Source organism: Hypanus sabinus, chromosome 22 (assembly GCF_030144855.1).
Source record: "Hypanus sabinus isolate sHypSab1 chromosome 22, sHypSab1.hap1, whole genome shotgun sequence".
In the NCBI taxonomy this organism is placed as follows: Eukaryota; Metazoa; Chordata; class Chondrichthyes; order Myliobatiformes; family Dasyatidae; genus Hypanus; species Hypanus sabinus.
This window is the reverse complement of record NC_082727.1, coordinates 43,654,302-43,669,055: the sequence shown is the minus strand read 5'-3', so window position 1 is coordinate 43,669,055 and position 14,754 is coordinate 43,654,302. Positions and strand designations below refer to the sequence as shown.

Here is a 14,754-nt window from a genome sequence, read left to right as displayed (position 1 = left end):
CAGAAATTCAGTAGATGTTACTGTGCAAAAGTCTTAGGGTCATATACTGTATATAGCTATGGTGCCTAAGACTTTCACACAGTACTGTAGTAATTTTATGTATTGCACTGTACCGCTATCAAAAAAAAAACAAATTTCATGACATATGTGAGAGATAATTAACCTGATTCTGATATGGTTCTCTATGGTGGACTGAAAATGGGAAGGGACAGGGAGAGGTGAATGGTTGGGAAAAGGGGAAGGGAGAAGGGAGAGAGCAGGAAGCATCAGAGAGACATTATGTAATGATCAATAAAACAATTACTTGGAATCAAGTTACCTTGCCCAGTGTCTCAGGGCTGAGCATTTCTGCACCCGTGCCAAACCTCGCCCTGGTACTCCTTCTCTGCCAGCTGTCCACACCCCTCCCATGGTGCTCCATCCTCACCATTCCCAACATCCTTTTCTGCTGCTAGATTTACAAACTCGCTCTCTGCTCCACGTTGACAAATACAGTACTGTGGAAAAGTCTCAGGCCCCCTAGCTATATATATGTGCCTAAACACAAAGTGCACTGCAGATATTCTCTATGGTGGACTGAAAATGGGAAGGGACAGGGAGAGGTGAATGGTTGGGAAAAGGGGAAGGGAGAAGGGAGAGAGCAGGAAGCACCAGAGAGACATTATGTAATGATCAATAAAACAATTACTTGGAATCAAGTTACCTTGCCCAGTGTCTCAGGGTTGAGCATTTCTGCACCCATGCCAAACCTCGCCCTGGTACTGCCTATCCCCTCCCTGCTTCCCCTCCCTCACCCCTTGATCTTTCCTCTGATTGGTTTTCCACCCCCCCCCCCCCACCTTCTTTATAGGGCACCTGCCCCCTCCTTCTTTAGTCCTGATGAAGGGTCTCGACCCGAAACGTTGACTGCTCCTTTCAACAGATGCTGCCCGACCTGCTGAGTTCATCCAGCTTTTTTGTACATCTCTATATGTGTCTAAGACACTTGCACAGTATTGTGTAAATAAAAATATAAATATAATAATCCAGGAAGTTGAGCAGTTGAAAACATATAAATATAAAACTTAAGATGGAAGATCAAGAACAGATAAAAAAAGAACCATCAAGGCTGCTCCACTATTTTGTAAGGTCATGACTTTTGATGACAGATGTACTATGCTACCTCATTCGCAAATCATTTCCTATGAAGTTTAGAGGTCCATTGACTCTAATCTTGAATATTCACAACCCTATGGCAGTGGGGACTCCAAAAATGTTACACCCTCAGGTGATAAGAAAAGATTTGATTCCATCTCACTCTAGTGAAGCAGTTAGTGTGACGCTATTACATCTTGGGGCATTGGAGTTTGGACTTCAATCCCAATGTCCTCAGTAAGAAGTTTGTACATCCTCCTCATGCAATACATGTGTTTCCTCTGTGTGCTCCGGTTTCCCCTCACAGTCCAAAGTCATACCCGTTAATATATAAAAAGTCATTGTAAATTGTCACATGATTAGGCTAGGGTTTGCTGGCAGCATGCCTCGAGGAGAATAGGACCAATCAAGTGGGACTTCAGTTACTTGGCCTGTCTTGTTCTGTAAGAGGGGGTCAAAATTTGCTCCTTCCCAAGTAGGTTTCCCTATATATTGCGTGAAGAAACTTGAAAGCACCACACAAATTCTGCCACATCCAAACCTTTGTCCAGTGGATACCAGGACAACTGAAATCACCCAATGGGTCAACCCTTCTACTAACACAACCACATGCAATTTCTCAACACATCTGCACCTCAAGTTCCCACTGATTATTTTTTTGAGAGAGGGTCTATAATATAGCTCTATCAATGTGGCTATACCCTTCTTATTTCAGAGTTCTACCCAAATGGCTACATTAATTGATACCTCAAGAATATCCACTACAAGCTCTGCTATTATGTTCTCCCTTATGTGAAAGGTAACAACCATTCCACCTCTTCCCGTGTCTTGCCTAAAGCATCCAGAACATTGAGTTGCCAGGTGTGTCCTTTTCTCAGTCACACTTAGGTTAAGGCCACAATATCCCAGTCCTGAGAAGTAATCTGTGCCCTCAGTTTATCTGCCTTATCTGTTAAGCTACATGCATTGAAATCGATGCAATTTAAAGCAGCACTGCTCTTATACTGTAAACATGACTATCCTAATTCTTAAATCCAAAGCTTACACACTTCAGTTGCTGCATGTACCCCTGTCTTTTCTCAAGTCCCACTCCTGCCAGTCTAGTTTAACCTCATCCCCTACCAAGTGGCAAAAGAAAATTTCCCCACCAAGATATTGGTACGCATCTGGTTCAAGTGTAAAACATCCCTCGTGTCCAGAGCGCCGCTACCCCAGAAGAGCTAACATTCACCATCACTTCAGGCAATGCATTCCAGATATTAGCCCATAATTGCTTGATTTCCTTTCTCGCAGAAAATGAAAGTGTTACACTTTCATATTGCAATGGTTCAGTTTCTTCAGAGACTCCAGCCAAATTCTCTTGTAATTTATTTACTATCATGTAATTTTGCTTTACCATAATGGCTGCTAATATACCTGGCATGGTGTAACCCTCTAGAAACCCCTCAACAGAAACATGAACCTACCTCTCCATTTTCAAAACTTCTTTATAATGCAAAAAACGTTTTTGAGATCTCCATCGACCTCTGCTAGCCCACCTGCCAAAATTGACTTCATTTTCATTTTTTGTATAATTTCCCAAGTCAGGATCCAGTGTTTTATGTCTTCAATTTGCATTTTAGAAAATATATTTTATATATATGAAAATTACTACTGGAAATTAAATTTTTGATATATTTCCATTTGCAATTTCTATCAATCTTTTAATGGTTCTGCTGTAGCTTCGAAGGTAAAAAATACCTTTACTACAAATGATAATATTGATTTATTACATGACCTTAATTTCTACCAGAAATTGTGAGCAACAACATTAAATCATCCATGACAAGGCAGTTAACTAACCTTTGCATATTTGCAGGTCTCTGATAACAGAACTCTGGCAGGTTGGTGAAATTCAAGCTGCAGTAAGGTTTCTGCTTTATTGATCCACATATCCATCACACAAACATCACTCAGTTTCTTTCTGGTTAACACAGGCGCAGAAAATTGCATGTTCTATATTTTTAAAAATAAAATTCCTATGAAAATACTATTCACCATGGAAGTAAATATTCTGCAAAGACTGTTTTCAATGCACTGATTAGTATATTTCTGTCTAGTTTCTGTAAGTGTCACAAAATATTTGTGAAATATCTGAACGCCCTAGCTACAAACATTTATGTCAAACAACTGGTTTCATTTTGCCCACGTTAGAAAGATTTGGCACTGAGGATTGTAACACATCATTTTAAGCAACCATTGTCAGTTCCTATCTGCACTTTTGAATTAAAAATGCTTTGTAAAGCTTATTTCTTTTGAGTAATTTTGCAAATTTGCACTGTGGATCCATATCCAATAAACATAGACTGTGACTGCCTCAAAGAAAAGTAAAGAATGAGATGTAACCTCAGGACATTTAGCATCCAGTTTACTGTGATTACCTTGCTTTGTTCATGTCTAGCAAATTCATCAGGATCATCATTTCCCAGCAATAGTAACAAATTTAATGATTAACTTTATTTGTAGATCAAAACAGTGAAATGCATCATTTTGTGTTATCAATCAACACAGTCCAAGGATTGTGCTTAGGGCAGCCCATAAATGTCACCATGCTTCTGGCCCACAACTCATTAACTTTAACTCTAACTGTACATCTTTGGAACGTGGGAGGAAGAAATTTTTGAAATTTCAACTATATACTAGAACATGGCACTGCATTCTTGATGTTATGACTTGAACCCAATCAACAATCATAAAATTGAGAATGCAATCTTGTACTTTTGCATTTGCTTTGGCAGGTAAAATTAGTGGCACTGAACTTAATGCCTCCTTTAAGTCGGATAACAATTAAAACTGGGTTTCATTTAGAACCTCATCATAAACGTGCATTTGACACATGTAATGTTGATGCACAGGTCCTGGAGCCTGATTTTGCAAAAGGGAGATAATATTTCCACCATACCACCTCTCCTGACATCCAAGTACAAGCCTAGCCTTCCAACCTTTAGCCTCACCCATTCTAGGTGAAATCGAGGACTACTCTGAACTGCTCCCAGTATTTTACATCCTTCCTTAAATAAAAATGCCATACATCTTGAAGAAGTCTCACCTTTTATAGTTGACTCACAATATCCTTGCTTCTGTATTAAAATTCTCCTGTAATAATCCATAACACACTGCTAGCTTTTCTAATTACTTGATGAAACTAATATGTTTTTTTTTGCAAACCACGCACTCAGCCACCTAGCTCCCTTTGCGTCTCAGAGCTTTGCAACCTCTCATATTTAGACAATACCTTTTATTAATTTTTCATGCTAAAATAATCAATTTCACATTTTTGCACAGTATACTTCATTCACATGGTCTTTGCCCAATTACTTTACATCTCTGTGTTCTTTGTAACATTTTCCCCATGCCAGATATTAAGTTAACAGCCTTTTAGTTTCCTGCTTCCTTTATTCCTGCTTTATTGCATACAGAAGACAAATTCAATATTCTTGAAACTGATAATAGTTTCTTGCTAAGAATATGTGATTTGCCAGCTCAGGTTTATGTCAGGTTTGAAGGGCTACATAAAAGGTATGCAAACATTTACTTTTCCTAAATTTCTTATTAATTTGCAGCCAAGTAGTAGGGACCTGAGTGAATTTGTGAGCTCATGCTTACACAGGAAAAAGACCTTCAGATCTGCCAACCTATTGGATTTTGTTTTCTTTAGCACTGTTGAATAGAGGATATGTTCTGAGCCCAGTATTTATTTACCAATACTTATTCAAATTGGGATCATAATTTAAGCAATCAGGAGAGATAATCTTGTGCTTTAGAGTAGCTCTGCTAAATTATTCATTGATTCAGAACATAAGGTCAAATAAACCCATGATGTTAGCCAATTTTTTCTCAGCAGTCTCTTATTTTCATGAAGTGTATCTACAGCCATACTTATAATCATCATAAAAGACAGGAGATCATCAAAATGATAAATATGGCATAATACAGTACCAGAGCTACATCTTACCAGTTCACTGTTAGAGGCTATTTGTGTTGTTGTTGTTGTTACTATGCTTCGATTTGAAGTCGGCATGCTTTCTTCTGAAGTCTCTAAATGCAGATCTTTCAGTCGAATAACCTCTTGCAGGCATCTTAAAAAAAATCATGTGAAGCATTCTTACTACTTCAGGCTTCAATTATTTCTGAGTAATTATGATTAACTACTTGTACCTGTTGTTAGTTGAGGAAAGCACTGCAAGTATCTGAAAGCAGCTTTCATTTATATTTCTTTACAGCATTGGCCAAATAACTCTCTTTGAACTCAAATTTATCGAATTGATCCTGAATGAGAAAGCCTCACTTAATTGTCATGGTGCCAATGAAGGGTGGTTTTCTATCATAGTTCTTGGCAAGTGTGTGCACATGCTTAAAAGAATAATGCCTTGATTTATTCTCTGTTGCTTTGAAATAGTTACTTATTAATTAATGAATATCCCCAACCTGATCTAATGTTAACTGATTCTGGTTATTAAAACAGGATTTGGTCAATATTTTCACTAGCACAGGATGTTTGTTTGGAACTATGTGGGCTGCAATAGATTTTTACATACTCAGGGGAGAATAAAGACCTTAATATTCTAGTGAATGAGTCTGAGAGTAGAAGGAAGTAAGTTCCACTGAATCCCACACCTCATCTCAACCGGGGGAAAGAAACATGACACCAGTCATCTGATCAAGGCCAGTGCTGTAAAATTAAATTATTGTCTGACTACCAGATTTGTTATAACCACACACCATTTACTATGAAAATACAGACATATGAGAATACACTAACTTGCATCATACCTACACGTGTGCAAGAGCAAATATAATGCTTTTTATCCATGGCAGCCATCTTTTATACCACGCACTCAAACTCCATGGCAGTCATTTCTCAGAAATGCATTTAGAGTAATTAGTTGAAATATATCTTGCTGGGCACAGTGTCAATGAACTCTCACCTACCTCAACAAACAGGAAAAAGAAGGGGCCTTTTGACCCACAGTCTGACTCAGCTAAAGAAATTGGTACAGCTAATCATTATTTCTGACATCATTAAATCAGTAGGCCATTGTAGGTCAAACGTCATTGTGAAAGATGATATGCACTTAGCTAATCTTCTCCTTCATGTCTCTCATTCCCTTGAACTAATCCATTATCTAAGCAACAGACACAAAATGCTGGAGGAACTCTGCAGGACAGGCAGCATCTATGGAAAGGAGTAAATAGTCCACTGACTCCTGATGAACGGTCTCGGCCCGAAACACCGACTGTTTACTCTTTTCCATAGATGTTGCCTGAGTTAATCCAGCATTTTGTGTGAGTTTCTTGGATTTCCAGCATCTACAGATTTTCTTGTCTTAGTCCATTATCTATCTCTGTAGATTATCATGACTAGTAAGCCCAATTCTTCAACACAACATCTCCTCGTCTTTTCATTATTCATTGCAGAAATATAACAGATTCCCCTTTAGATGCTCTCCCCACTCTTCTATTAAGGATATAGACTCTCTAGTGCAGAACAGGAAGAGCCCACTACAGTTTGCAGATACAACTAGTGCAATTTTTCTTTCTAAGTCAGGGGTTCCCAGCCTCTTTTATGCCATGGATCAATAGCATTAAGTAAGGGGTCCGTAGACCCCAGTGGGAACCCCTGCTCTAAGATAATCCCCTCATCATGGGAATCCAGTGATCTTCTCTGAAATGTCTCACATGGAGATATAATCTTCTGTTAATACGAACAGAAGTACCGTTTATGCAGTACTCAATGTGTGCTGTTGTCTGTGCTGTGTTGGTTTAGGTTAATCACTTTTGCAACAAAGGCCAACATTGCATATAACTTCCTAATAAATGTTTTCCTGTGTGCTGACTTTCCTATGGAACTTGTTAATCAGTGTAACTGACCTAACTTTCCTGATCCTTAGCTTTCTCTTAGATAGCCTATCTTCTTATAATGCTGATAAGTTACCCCACAACTATAAGTTAACAAACGACTCTTGAAATTCAAAAACACTATATCTATTGATTTGTTCTTATACATCCTGCTTATTGCATGTTCAAAGAAAGCAGCAGCAATCAATGCAGCATCTTCCAAAATATTTGCCAACCTTTAGTGCAAAGGATATTTAAAATTCAGCCCTTTGTTTTGGCCCCAGATTTTCATTCATTAGAATCCTTTCATGCCTTCTTCCATGAAAACCTGATAAAAAAATTTCAAAGTCGCAGACATTTCATTATTCACTATTGCTCCATCTTTCCTTTTGAAATACTGGGTAAAAATACTTACTGTTTATTTGCACATTTCTTTCCACCTTACTTTCATTATCTATTGTCACTTTCATTTTGCACCTCATTGACTAAAATAATTAAATATTCTGTATTAAAACAATTCTGTAATAATATAATGTAAAATGTCAAAATGGATATTACTGCATTTACCTTTGCACTTACTGAACACCAAGACTAAATGTAGCAAAACTCATTGCCTTCCTTTTCAAATAACCTGTAAATTCAGAAGATTCTAGAAGATGCCTATAAAATCGTAGAATCAAAACATTGTTGATTCACAAGATAAGGTCACTTGTCCCACTAATCCCATGATATCTCCCTTGATTCTTCTAATCTTGAGCAAATACAGGCCCAGCACCTTCAAACACACCTCATACATTCACCCTTTCATTCCAGAGATTAGTTTCATAAACTTCCTCTACACCTTCTCCAACACCAGCATATTGCTTCCTAGGTGAGGCCCAAAACCACTCACAATACTACAACTGTGGTCTGACCAATGCCTTATAAAGCCTCAGCATGATGTCCCTGCTATTATATTCTAATCTTCTTGAAATGAGGACTAATATTGCTTTTCCTTCCTTAATAGCAACTCAACCTTCAAGTTAAATGTTAAGGAATCCTGCATGAGGACTCCCGAGTTCCTTTACACTTCTGATTTCTGAACTTATTCCCCATTTAGAAAATAGTCTCCACCTTTATTCCTTCCACCAAAGTGCATAACCATACACTTCCTGACACTGTACTCCATCTGGCACTTTGTTGCCCATTATCCTAATTTGTTCCAAATTCTTCTGCAGACTCCCTGCTTCCTCAACACTACCTGCCCTTCCACCCATCTTTGTATCAACTGCATAGTTGGCTAAAGTCATCAATTCGGTCATCTAGATTATTAATATATAACGAGAAAATTAGCAGACCCAACACTGGCCACTGCAAAACACCACTAGTCACGGGTAGCCAATCATAAAAGGCCCCCTTTATTCCTGCTCCTTGTCTTCTGTTAGTTAGCCAGTCTTCTAACCATACAAGTATATCATGGGGTCATATCTTGTACAGCAGCCTCATGTGTGACGCCTTGTCAAAAGCCTTCTGAAAATCCAAGTGAAGTACATCCACTGACTCTTCTTTGTCTATCTTGCCTGATACTTCCTCAAAGAATTCCAACAGATTTGTCAAGCAAGAATTTCCCTTAAGGAAATTATGTTGACTTCCACCAATTTTGCTGTGTGCCTCTGAGTAACTCAAAACCTGATCCTTAATAATGGACTCTAACATCCTGCCAACTACTGAAGTCAGAAGACCTGGCCTATAATTTCCAGTCTTTTGCCTCCTTTCCTTCTCCAAAAGTGGACAGTTGCAATTTTCAGTCCCGTGGAACTATTCCGGAAACTATTGATTCTTGAAAGATCACTACCAATACCTCCACAGTCTCTTTCAGAACACTCAGGTGTAGTCCATCTGGACATATCTATCTACAGAGCTTTCAGCTACCCAAGGGCCTCTGCCTTAGTAAAAGCAACTAAGCAACTGCCCCGACATTCTTGAATTTCTAGCATGCTGCTTCCACATTAAAAACTAACACAAAATAATCATTCAGTTCATCTATCATTTCTTTCTTCCTCATTACTATCTTCTCCATGTCATTTTTCTGCAGGTATTCAACAAAGCTACCTATCTGCATATTGAAATCCACTATGACCATTCCTACATTGCCAGTTTTACATGCCTTTTCCATCTCCCATTATAATTTGCAGCCTCCATTGTGCTACTGTTTGGAGGCTGTAACGGCGAGCCAAAACAACAAATAACAACACACACAAAATGCTGGTAGAACACAGCAGGCTTGGCAGCATCTATAGGGAGAAGCGATGTCGACGTTTCGGGCCAAGACCCTTCGTCAGGACTAACCGAAAGGAAAGATAGTAAGAGATTTGAAAGTAGAAGGGGGAGGGGGAAATGCAAAATGATAGGAGTAGACTGGAGGGGGTGGGATGAAGCTAAGAGCTGGAAAGGTGATTGGTGAAAGTGATACAGAGCTGGAGAAGGAAAAGAATCGTGGGACGGGAGGCCTCAGGAGAAAGAAAGGAGTGGGGGGGAGCACCAGAGGGAGATGGAGAACAGGCAAACAACTAAATATGTCAGGGATGGGGTAAGAAGGGGAGGAGGGGCATTAATGGAAGTTAGAGAAGTCAATGTTCATGCCATCAGGTTGGAGGCTACCCAGCAGGTATATAAGGTGTTGTTCCTCCAACCTGAGTTTGGATTCATTTTGACAATAGAGGAGGCTATGGATAGACATATCAGAATGGGAATAGGACGTGGAATTAAAATGTGTGGCCACTGGGAGATCCTGCTTTTTCTGGCGGACCAAGCGTGGGTGTTCCACGAAACAGTCTCCCAGTCTGCGTTGGGTCTCGCCAATATATAAAAGGCCACTTCGGGAGCACCGGACGCAGTATACCACACCAGCTGACTCACAGGTGAAGTGTCGCCTCACCTGGAAGGACTGTCTGGGGCCCTGAATGGTGGTGAGGAAGGAAGTGTAAGGGCATGTGTAGCACTTGTTCCATTTACAAGGATAAGTGCCAGGAGGGAGATCGGTGGGAAGGGATGGGGGGACGAGTGGACAAGGGAGTCACGTAGGGAGCAATCCCTGTGGAAAGCAGAAAAGGGGGGGGGGGATAGTGTTTGGTAGTGGGATCCCGTTGGAGGTGGCAGAAGTTACGGAGAATTATATGTTGGACCTGGAGGCTAGTGGGGTGGTAGGTAAGGACAAGGGGAACCCTATCCCGAATGGTGTGGCGGGTGGATGGGGTGAGGGCAGTTGTGCGGGAAATGGGAGAGATGCGTTTGAGAGCAGAGTTGATGGTGGATGAAGGGAAGCCCCTTCGCTTAAAAAAGGAAGACATCTCCTTCGTCCTGGAAAGAAAAGCCTCATCCTGAGAGCAGATGTGGTGGAGACAGAGGAATTGTGAGAAAGGGATAGCCTTTTTGCAAGAGACAGGGTGGGAAGAGGAATAGTCCAGGTAGCTGTGAGAGTCTGTAGGTTTATAGTAGATATCAGTAGATAGGCCGTCTCCAAAGATGGAGGCAGAAAGATGATCAAGAAAGGGGAGGGAGGTGTCGGAAATGGACCAGGTAAATTTGAGGGCAGGCAAAGTTAATTAAGTCGACGAGCTCAGCACGCGTGCAAGAGGCAGCGCCAATGCAGTCATCGATGTAGTGAAGGAAAAGAGGGGGATGGATACCAGTGTAGCTTTGGAACATGGACTGTTCCACAAAGCCAACAATAAGGCAGGCATAACTTGGACCCATACGGGTGCCCATGGCTACACCCTTGGTTTGGAGGAAGTGGGAGGAACCAAAGGAGAATTTATTGAGAGTTAGAACTAATTCCGCTAGACGGAGGAAAGTGGTGGTAGAGGGGATTTGGTTAGGTCTGGAATCCAAAAAAAACCGAAGAGCTTCAAGACCATCTCGGTGGGGAATGGAGGTATATAGGGACTGGACGCCCATGGTGAAAATAAGACGGAGGGAGCCAGGGAACTTAAAATCATTGAAAAAATTCAAAGCATGAGAAGTGTCACGAACATAGGTGGGAAGAGATTGAACAAGGGGGGATAAGACAGTGTCAAGGTATGCAGAAATGAGTTCAGTGGGGCAGGAGCAAGCTGAGACAATAGGTCTACCTGGACAGGCAGGTTTGTGGATCTTGGGTAGGAGGTAGAAACGGGAAGTGCGGGGTGTGGGAACTATGAGGTTTGTGGCAGTGGATGGGAGATCCCCAGAGCTAATAAGGTTGGTGATGGTATTGGAGACAATGGCCTGGTGCTCCTTAGTGGGTTCATAATCAAGGGGTAAATAAGAGGTGTTATCAGAGAGTTGTCGCTGTGCCTCGGCCAGGTAGAGGTCAGTACGCCAGACAACAACAGCCCCCCCCTTATCAGCAGGTTTAATAGTGAGGTTGAGATTGGTGCAGAGGGAGCAGAGAGCAGTGTTCGGAAGGAGTGAGGTTGGAATTGGAACAGGGTGTGGTGAAGTCAAGACGGTTGATGTCCCGTCGGCAATTAGCAATAAAGAGATCCAGAGCAGGCAGAAGACCAGAGTGGGGTGTCCATGAAGAGGAGGAGGGTTGAAGACAGCAGAAGGGGTCATCGGTGGGGGTAGGAGAGTCCTTGTCCAAGAAGTAAGCTCGGAGACGGAGCCAGCGGAAGAAGAGTTCAGCGTCAGAACTCACTGAGGTGTGGGCGAAGGGGGACAAAGGTGAGGACCTTGATGAGGACAGAGCGCTCTGCCTCAGAGAGTTGAAGTTCGGAACAAATGCCTCTTCGTCAGCTAACAACCAATCCCAAACTGACTTTCACCAATTGGCCATTGTTTCAATCAATGTCTTGAATGTTCCCTGGGCAAAAAATTTGAATAGTCGTGTTTTGGGATGTACAGTTGAATTTTGAGTTTGAGATTTTGGAGTTGTGTGGATTTACTGAATAAAGGAGTATTTTGAATTCCAATGTGTCCTAGCACATGGCTTCTGGTCTCATCAATAGTTCTTGGTGAGTGAACACAACAAACTGGCAACAAGATGCTGTATTATATCAACTTGGCAATTTCAACAGAAGACTTGCGTACAATTCTACAACAGCAGCAAGCTCAATTTTAAGTGACCCAGCTAAAATTAATCAAAACCTTAACGAACAGGTTATCAATGAGTCCAACAATGTTGGTGTCAAACACAGATCAGAACTCACTTCAGTCAGTTGCATCTATTACCAACTTCCGGTTTGATACTGCTTCGGCGGTTATGTTTCAATCATGGTTTAAATGTAATGAAGATAAATTCCGGGTCAAGTTCACCAGTAAAGACGGCTCGTGAAAGACATGCACTTTGCTCTTTAAACTGGATACTGCTGAACATGAGCATTATTTCAACTTCATTCTGTCTAAGAACACCTGTGACCTATTGTTTGATGAAACTGTCCACAACTAGCAAGCAATCCTGGAGAGTTTTCACATCTTCAGTATTTGCTTCCAATGCCTAAAACTCATTAAACATGATGCCAATTAATTTATCACATATGCCGGTGTCATCAGTTGCAAATGTGCAAAGCTCAAGCTGGGTAATGTGACTGAATCACAATTCAAATGTCTGATACTTATTTGTAGACCTCAGGCATCTGGTGATGCAGACATTTGCAAAAACTCCTAGCCAGACTGGAGCAAGACCCTAATATGATTCAATAAGCTGTCACTCAAAAATGTCAGCGTTTAATCAACCTGAAACACAATTCCAATCTGGTCGAACAGAAACATGATAATGCACTTCCAATGGCCCAGACATCATCTCTCAGCATGTCTTCAAGCTGCCAGATGCAGTTGGTTGGAAGTGTAGTGCATAACATTACGCAAGCAACTGCCAATACAAGAAACATTTTTGCAGCACAAAGAAGTCTTTTGCTATCCTTCACTGCCTTCTTGACCAGTGAAACACAAGGACAAGAAGTTTTAAAAGCCATCAAATCCGACAAGGAATTTAATGTCATCAAGATTGACTTTGCTCCCAGGAAAAGGTACATCAACATACTTATCAACAATCAGTTGGTCAAGCTACAACTCGATACTGTGTCAGACATCACCAATATCTCCAGATGCACATGGCAAGCACTTGGGTCCCCACCAGACAAATCAACTCATCACTCCACTAGCATTGCATTGAGTAGAACACTTCAGCTGTCTGCTGAAATGAGCTGCGTGGTAAAGCTGAATGGCAAGTCAATGGTGTGCGTAACCAGTCAGTCAACACCATGCCACCGTGTGTGAGATCACACAACAGCAACCACAATTGCACTGTGTAGAGTGTTGCAAGAAGGTTTAGGTTGCAGCACCAAACTGCAAGCAGAACTCCATCTCTGGTCCAGCTGCAAAGCTAGACTTCTCCCTAAAGTCAGGTCAATACACTACTTTACCAACTGTGGAGCATGAGCTAGAATGCCTGCAACAAGTTGGTGTGATATAAGCTACTCACATTGGGCAGCTCCAATATTCATTATCAAGAAAGTCAACGGTACAGTAAGGTTGTGTACAGACTTCTCAACTGGTCTCAGTGCCACTTTGGAGACACACCAGTTCCCATTACAGGAACTGGCAGATCTCTTTGCAAAATTGAACAGTAGTCACTACTTGCAAAGTTGGACCTGCCTGAAGCCTACTTCATATAGAAGAGACAGAAAATTCACAGGAGCTTCTCACCATTACAACACAAAAGCAGCTGTTTTCCTTCCTCCATCTGCCTTTTGAGTTAAAGCCAGTTCCTTCAGTTTTCTAACAGCTTATGGACACCACGCTGAGTGTAGCTTTCCTCAACATCATCATTATGATGGGTATGGAGCAGACAGAGCTATGCCAATGCCTAGACTACATTTTCAACAAACTTCAAGACTTCGGACATGACCGACTTTGGGCCAAAATAAATGCAGCCTCCTGATGCCTTGAATCAAGTATCGGAGGCTCATCATAGGTGGTTCATGTTGCTGCCTTCAGAGAGCCTGTTAGTACACGTCGCTTCCCTCAAAAGGACCACTGGTTCATGTCACTGAATGGCTGCTGAATTGTGTTGCTTCCCCTTGGACAGGCTGCTGGTTCATATCATTTCCCTCAGAGAGGCCACTCATTCATTCCTCCTCTCCTTGGAGAAGCTGCTGGGTCTTGATGCTCAGAGATATCAATATTCTGACATTTATTGTAGTTCATATTGGCCTCTTTCAGTTCTATGCTTTTTATTGTGTTCTCACCCATCCTTTTCTTCTTGCCGATCAGTGAACCAGAGATTTGGATCTTTTGCTTTTTGCACAAGGGAGGGGTTGGAGGGGTTTGGGGTTTGCGAGTTTTTGTTTCTTTTTCTTTTTCTGCAGGGGGATTAATATCTTTCTTTCAACTACTTCAATAATTTTCTGTATTTTATGGCTACCTGGAGAAAACAATTCTCAGGGTTGTATTCTGAAAACATACTTTGATAATAAAATGAACCTTTGAACCTTTAAATTTCCTGGAAGTATCCATCCTAAAATGCTGTGACAAAATTGGCACAGTATTCCAGTTGTATTAATGAAATTCAACACTTACTACCAGCTTTTTGTCTGAAACATAAGAAAATCTGCAGAACCTGTAAATCCAGAGCAACTCACACAAAATGCTAGAACAACTTAGCAGGCCAGGCAGCATCTATGGAAAAGAGTAAGCAGTCAACATTTTAGGCTGAGACCTTTCATCAGGACTGTCCCTCTATTTATGAAGCACAGGGGACAAAATAGCTCACCAACGGCTCTC

At 41.2% G+C, this 14,754-nt stretch overlaps 1 protein-coding gene across 1 annotated transcript in view; it reads right to left on the bottom strand.

Annotated features, from left to right (window-relative positions):
- Window positions 1-14,754, bottom strand: part of LOC132379569 (cilia- and flagella-associated protein 46) — a 236,555-nt gene that overhangs the window by 83,261 nt on the left and 138,540 nt on the right. Inside the window, exons 35-36 of the mRNA XM_059947632.1 lie at window positions 5,129-5,252; window positions 2,977-3,129 (exon numbers count right to left, since the gene is read on the bottom strand). Coding sequence (XP_059803615.1) covers window positions 2,977-3,129; window positions 5,129-5,252 — 277 coding nt within the window. The remainder of the gene's footprint in view (window positions 1-2,976; window positions 3,130-5,128; window positions 5,253-14,754) is intronic.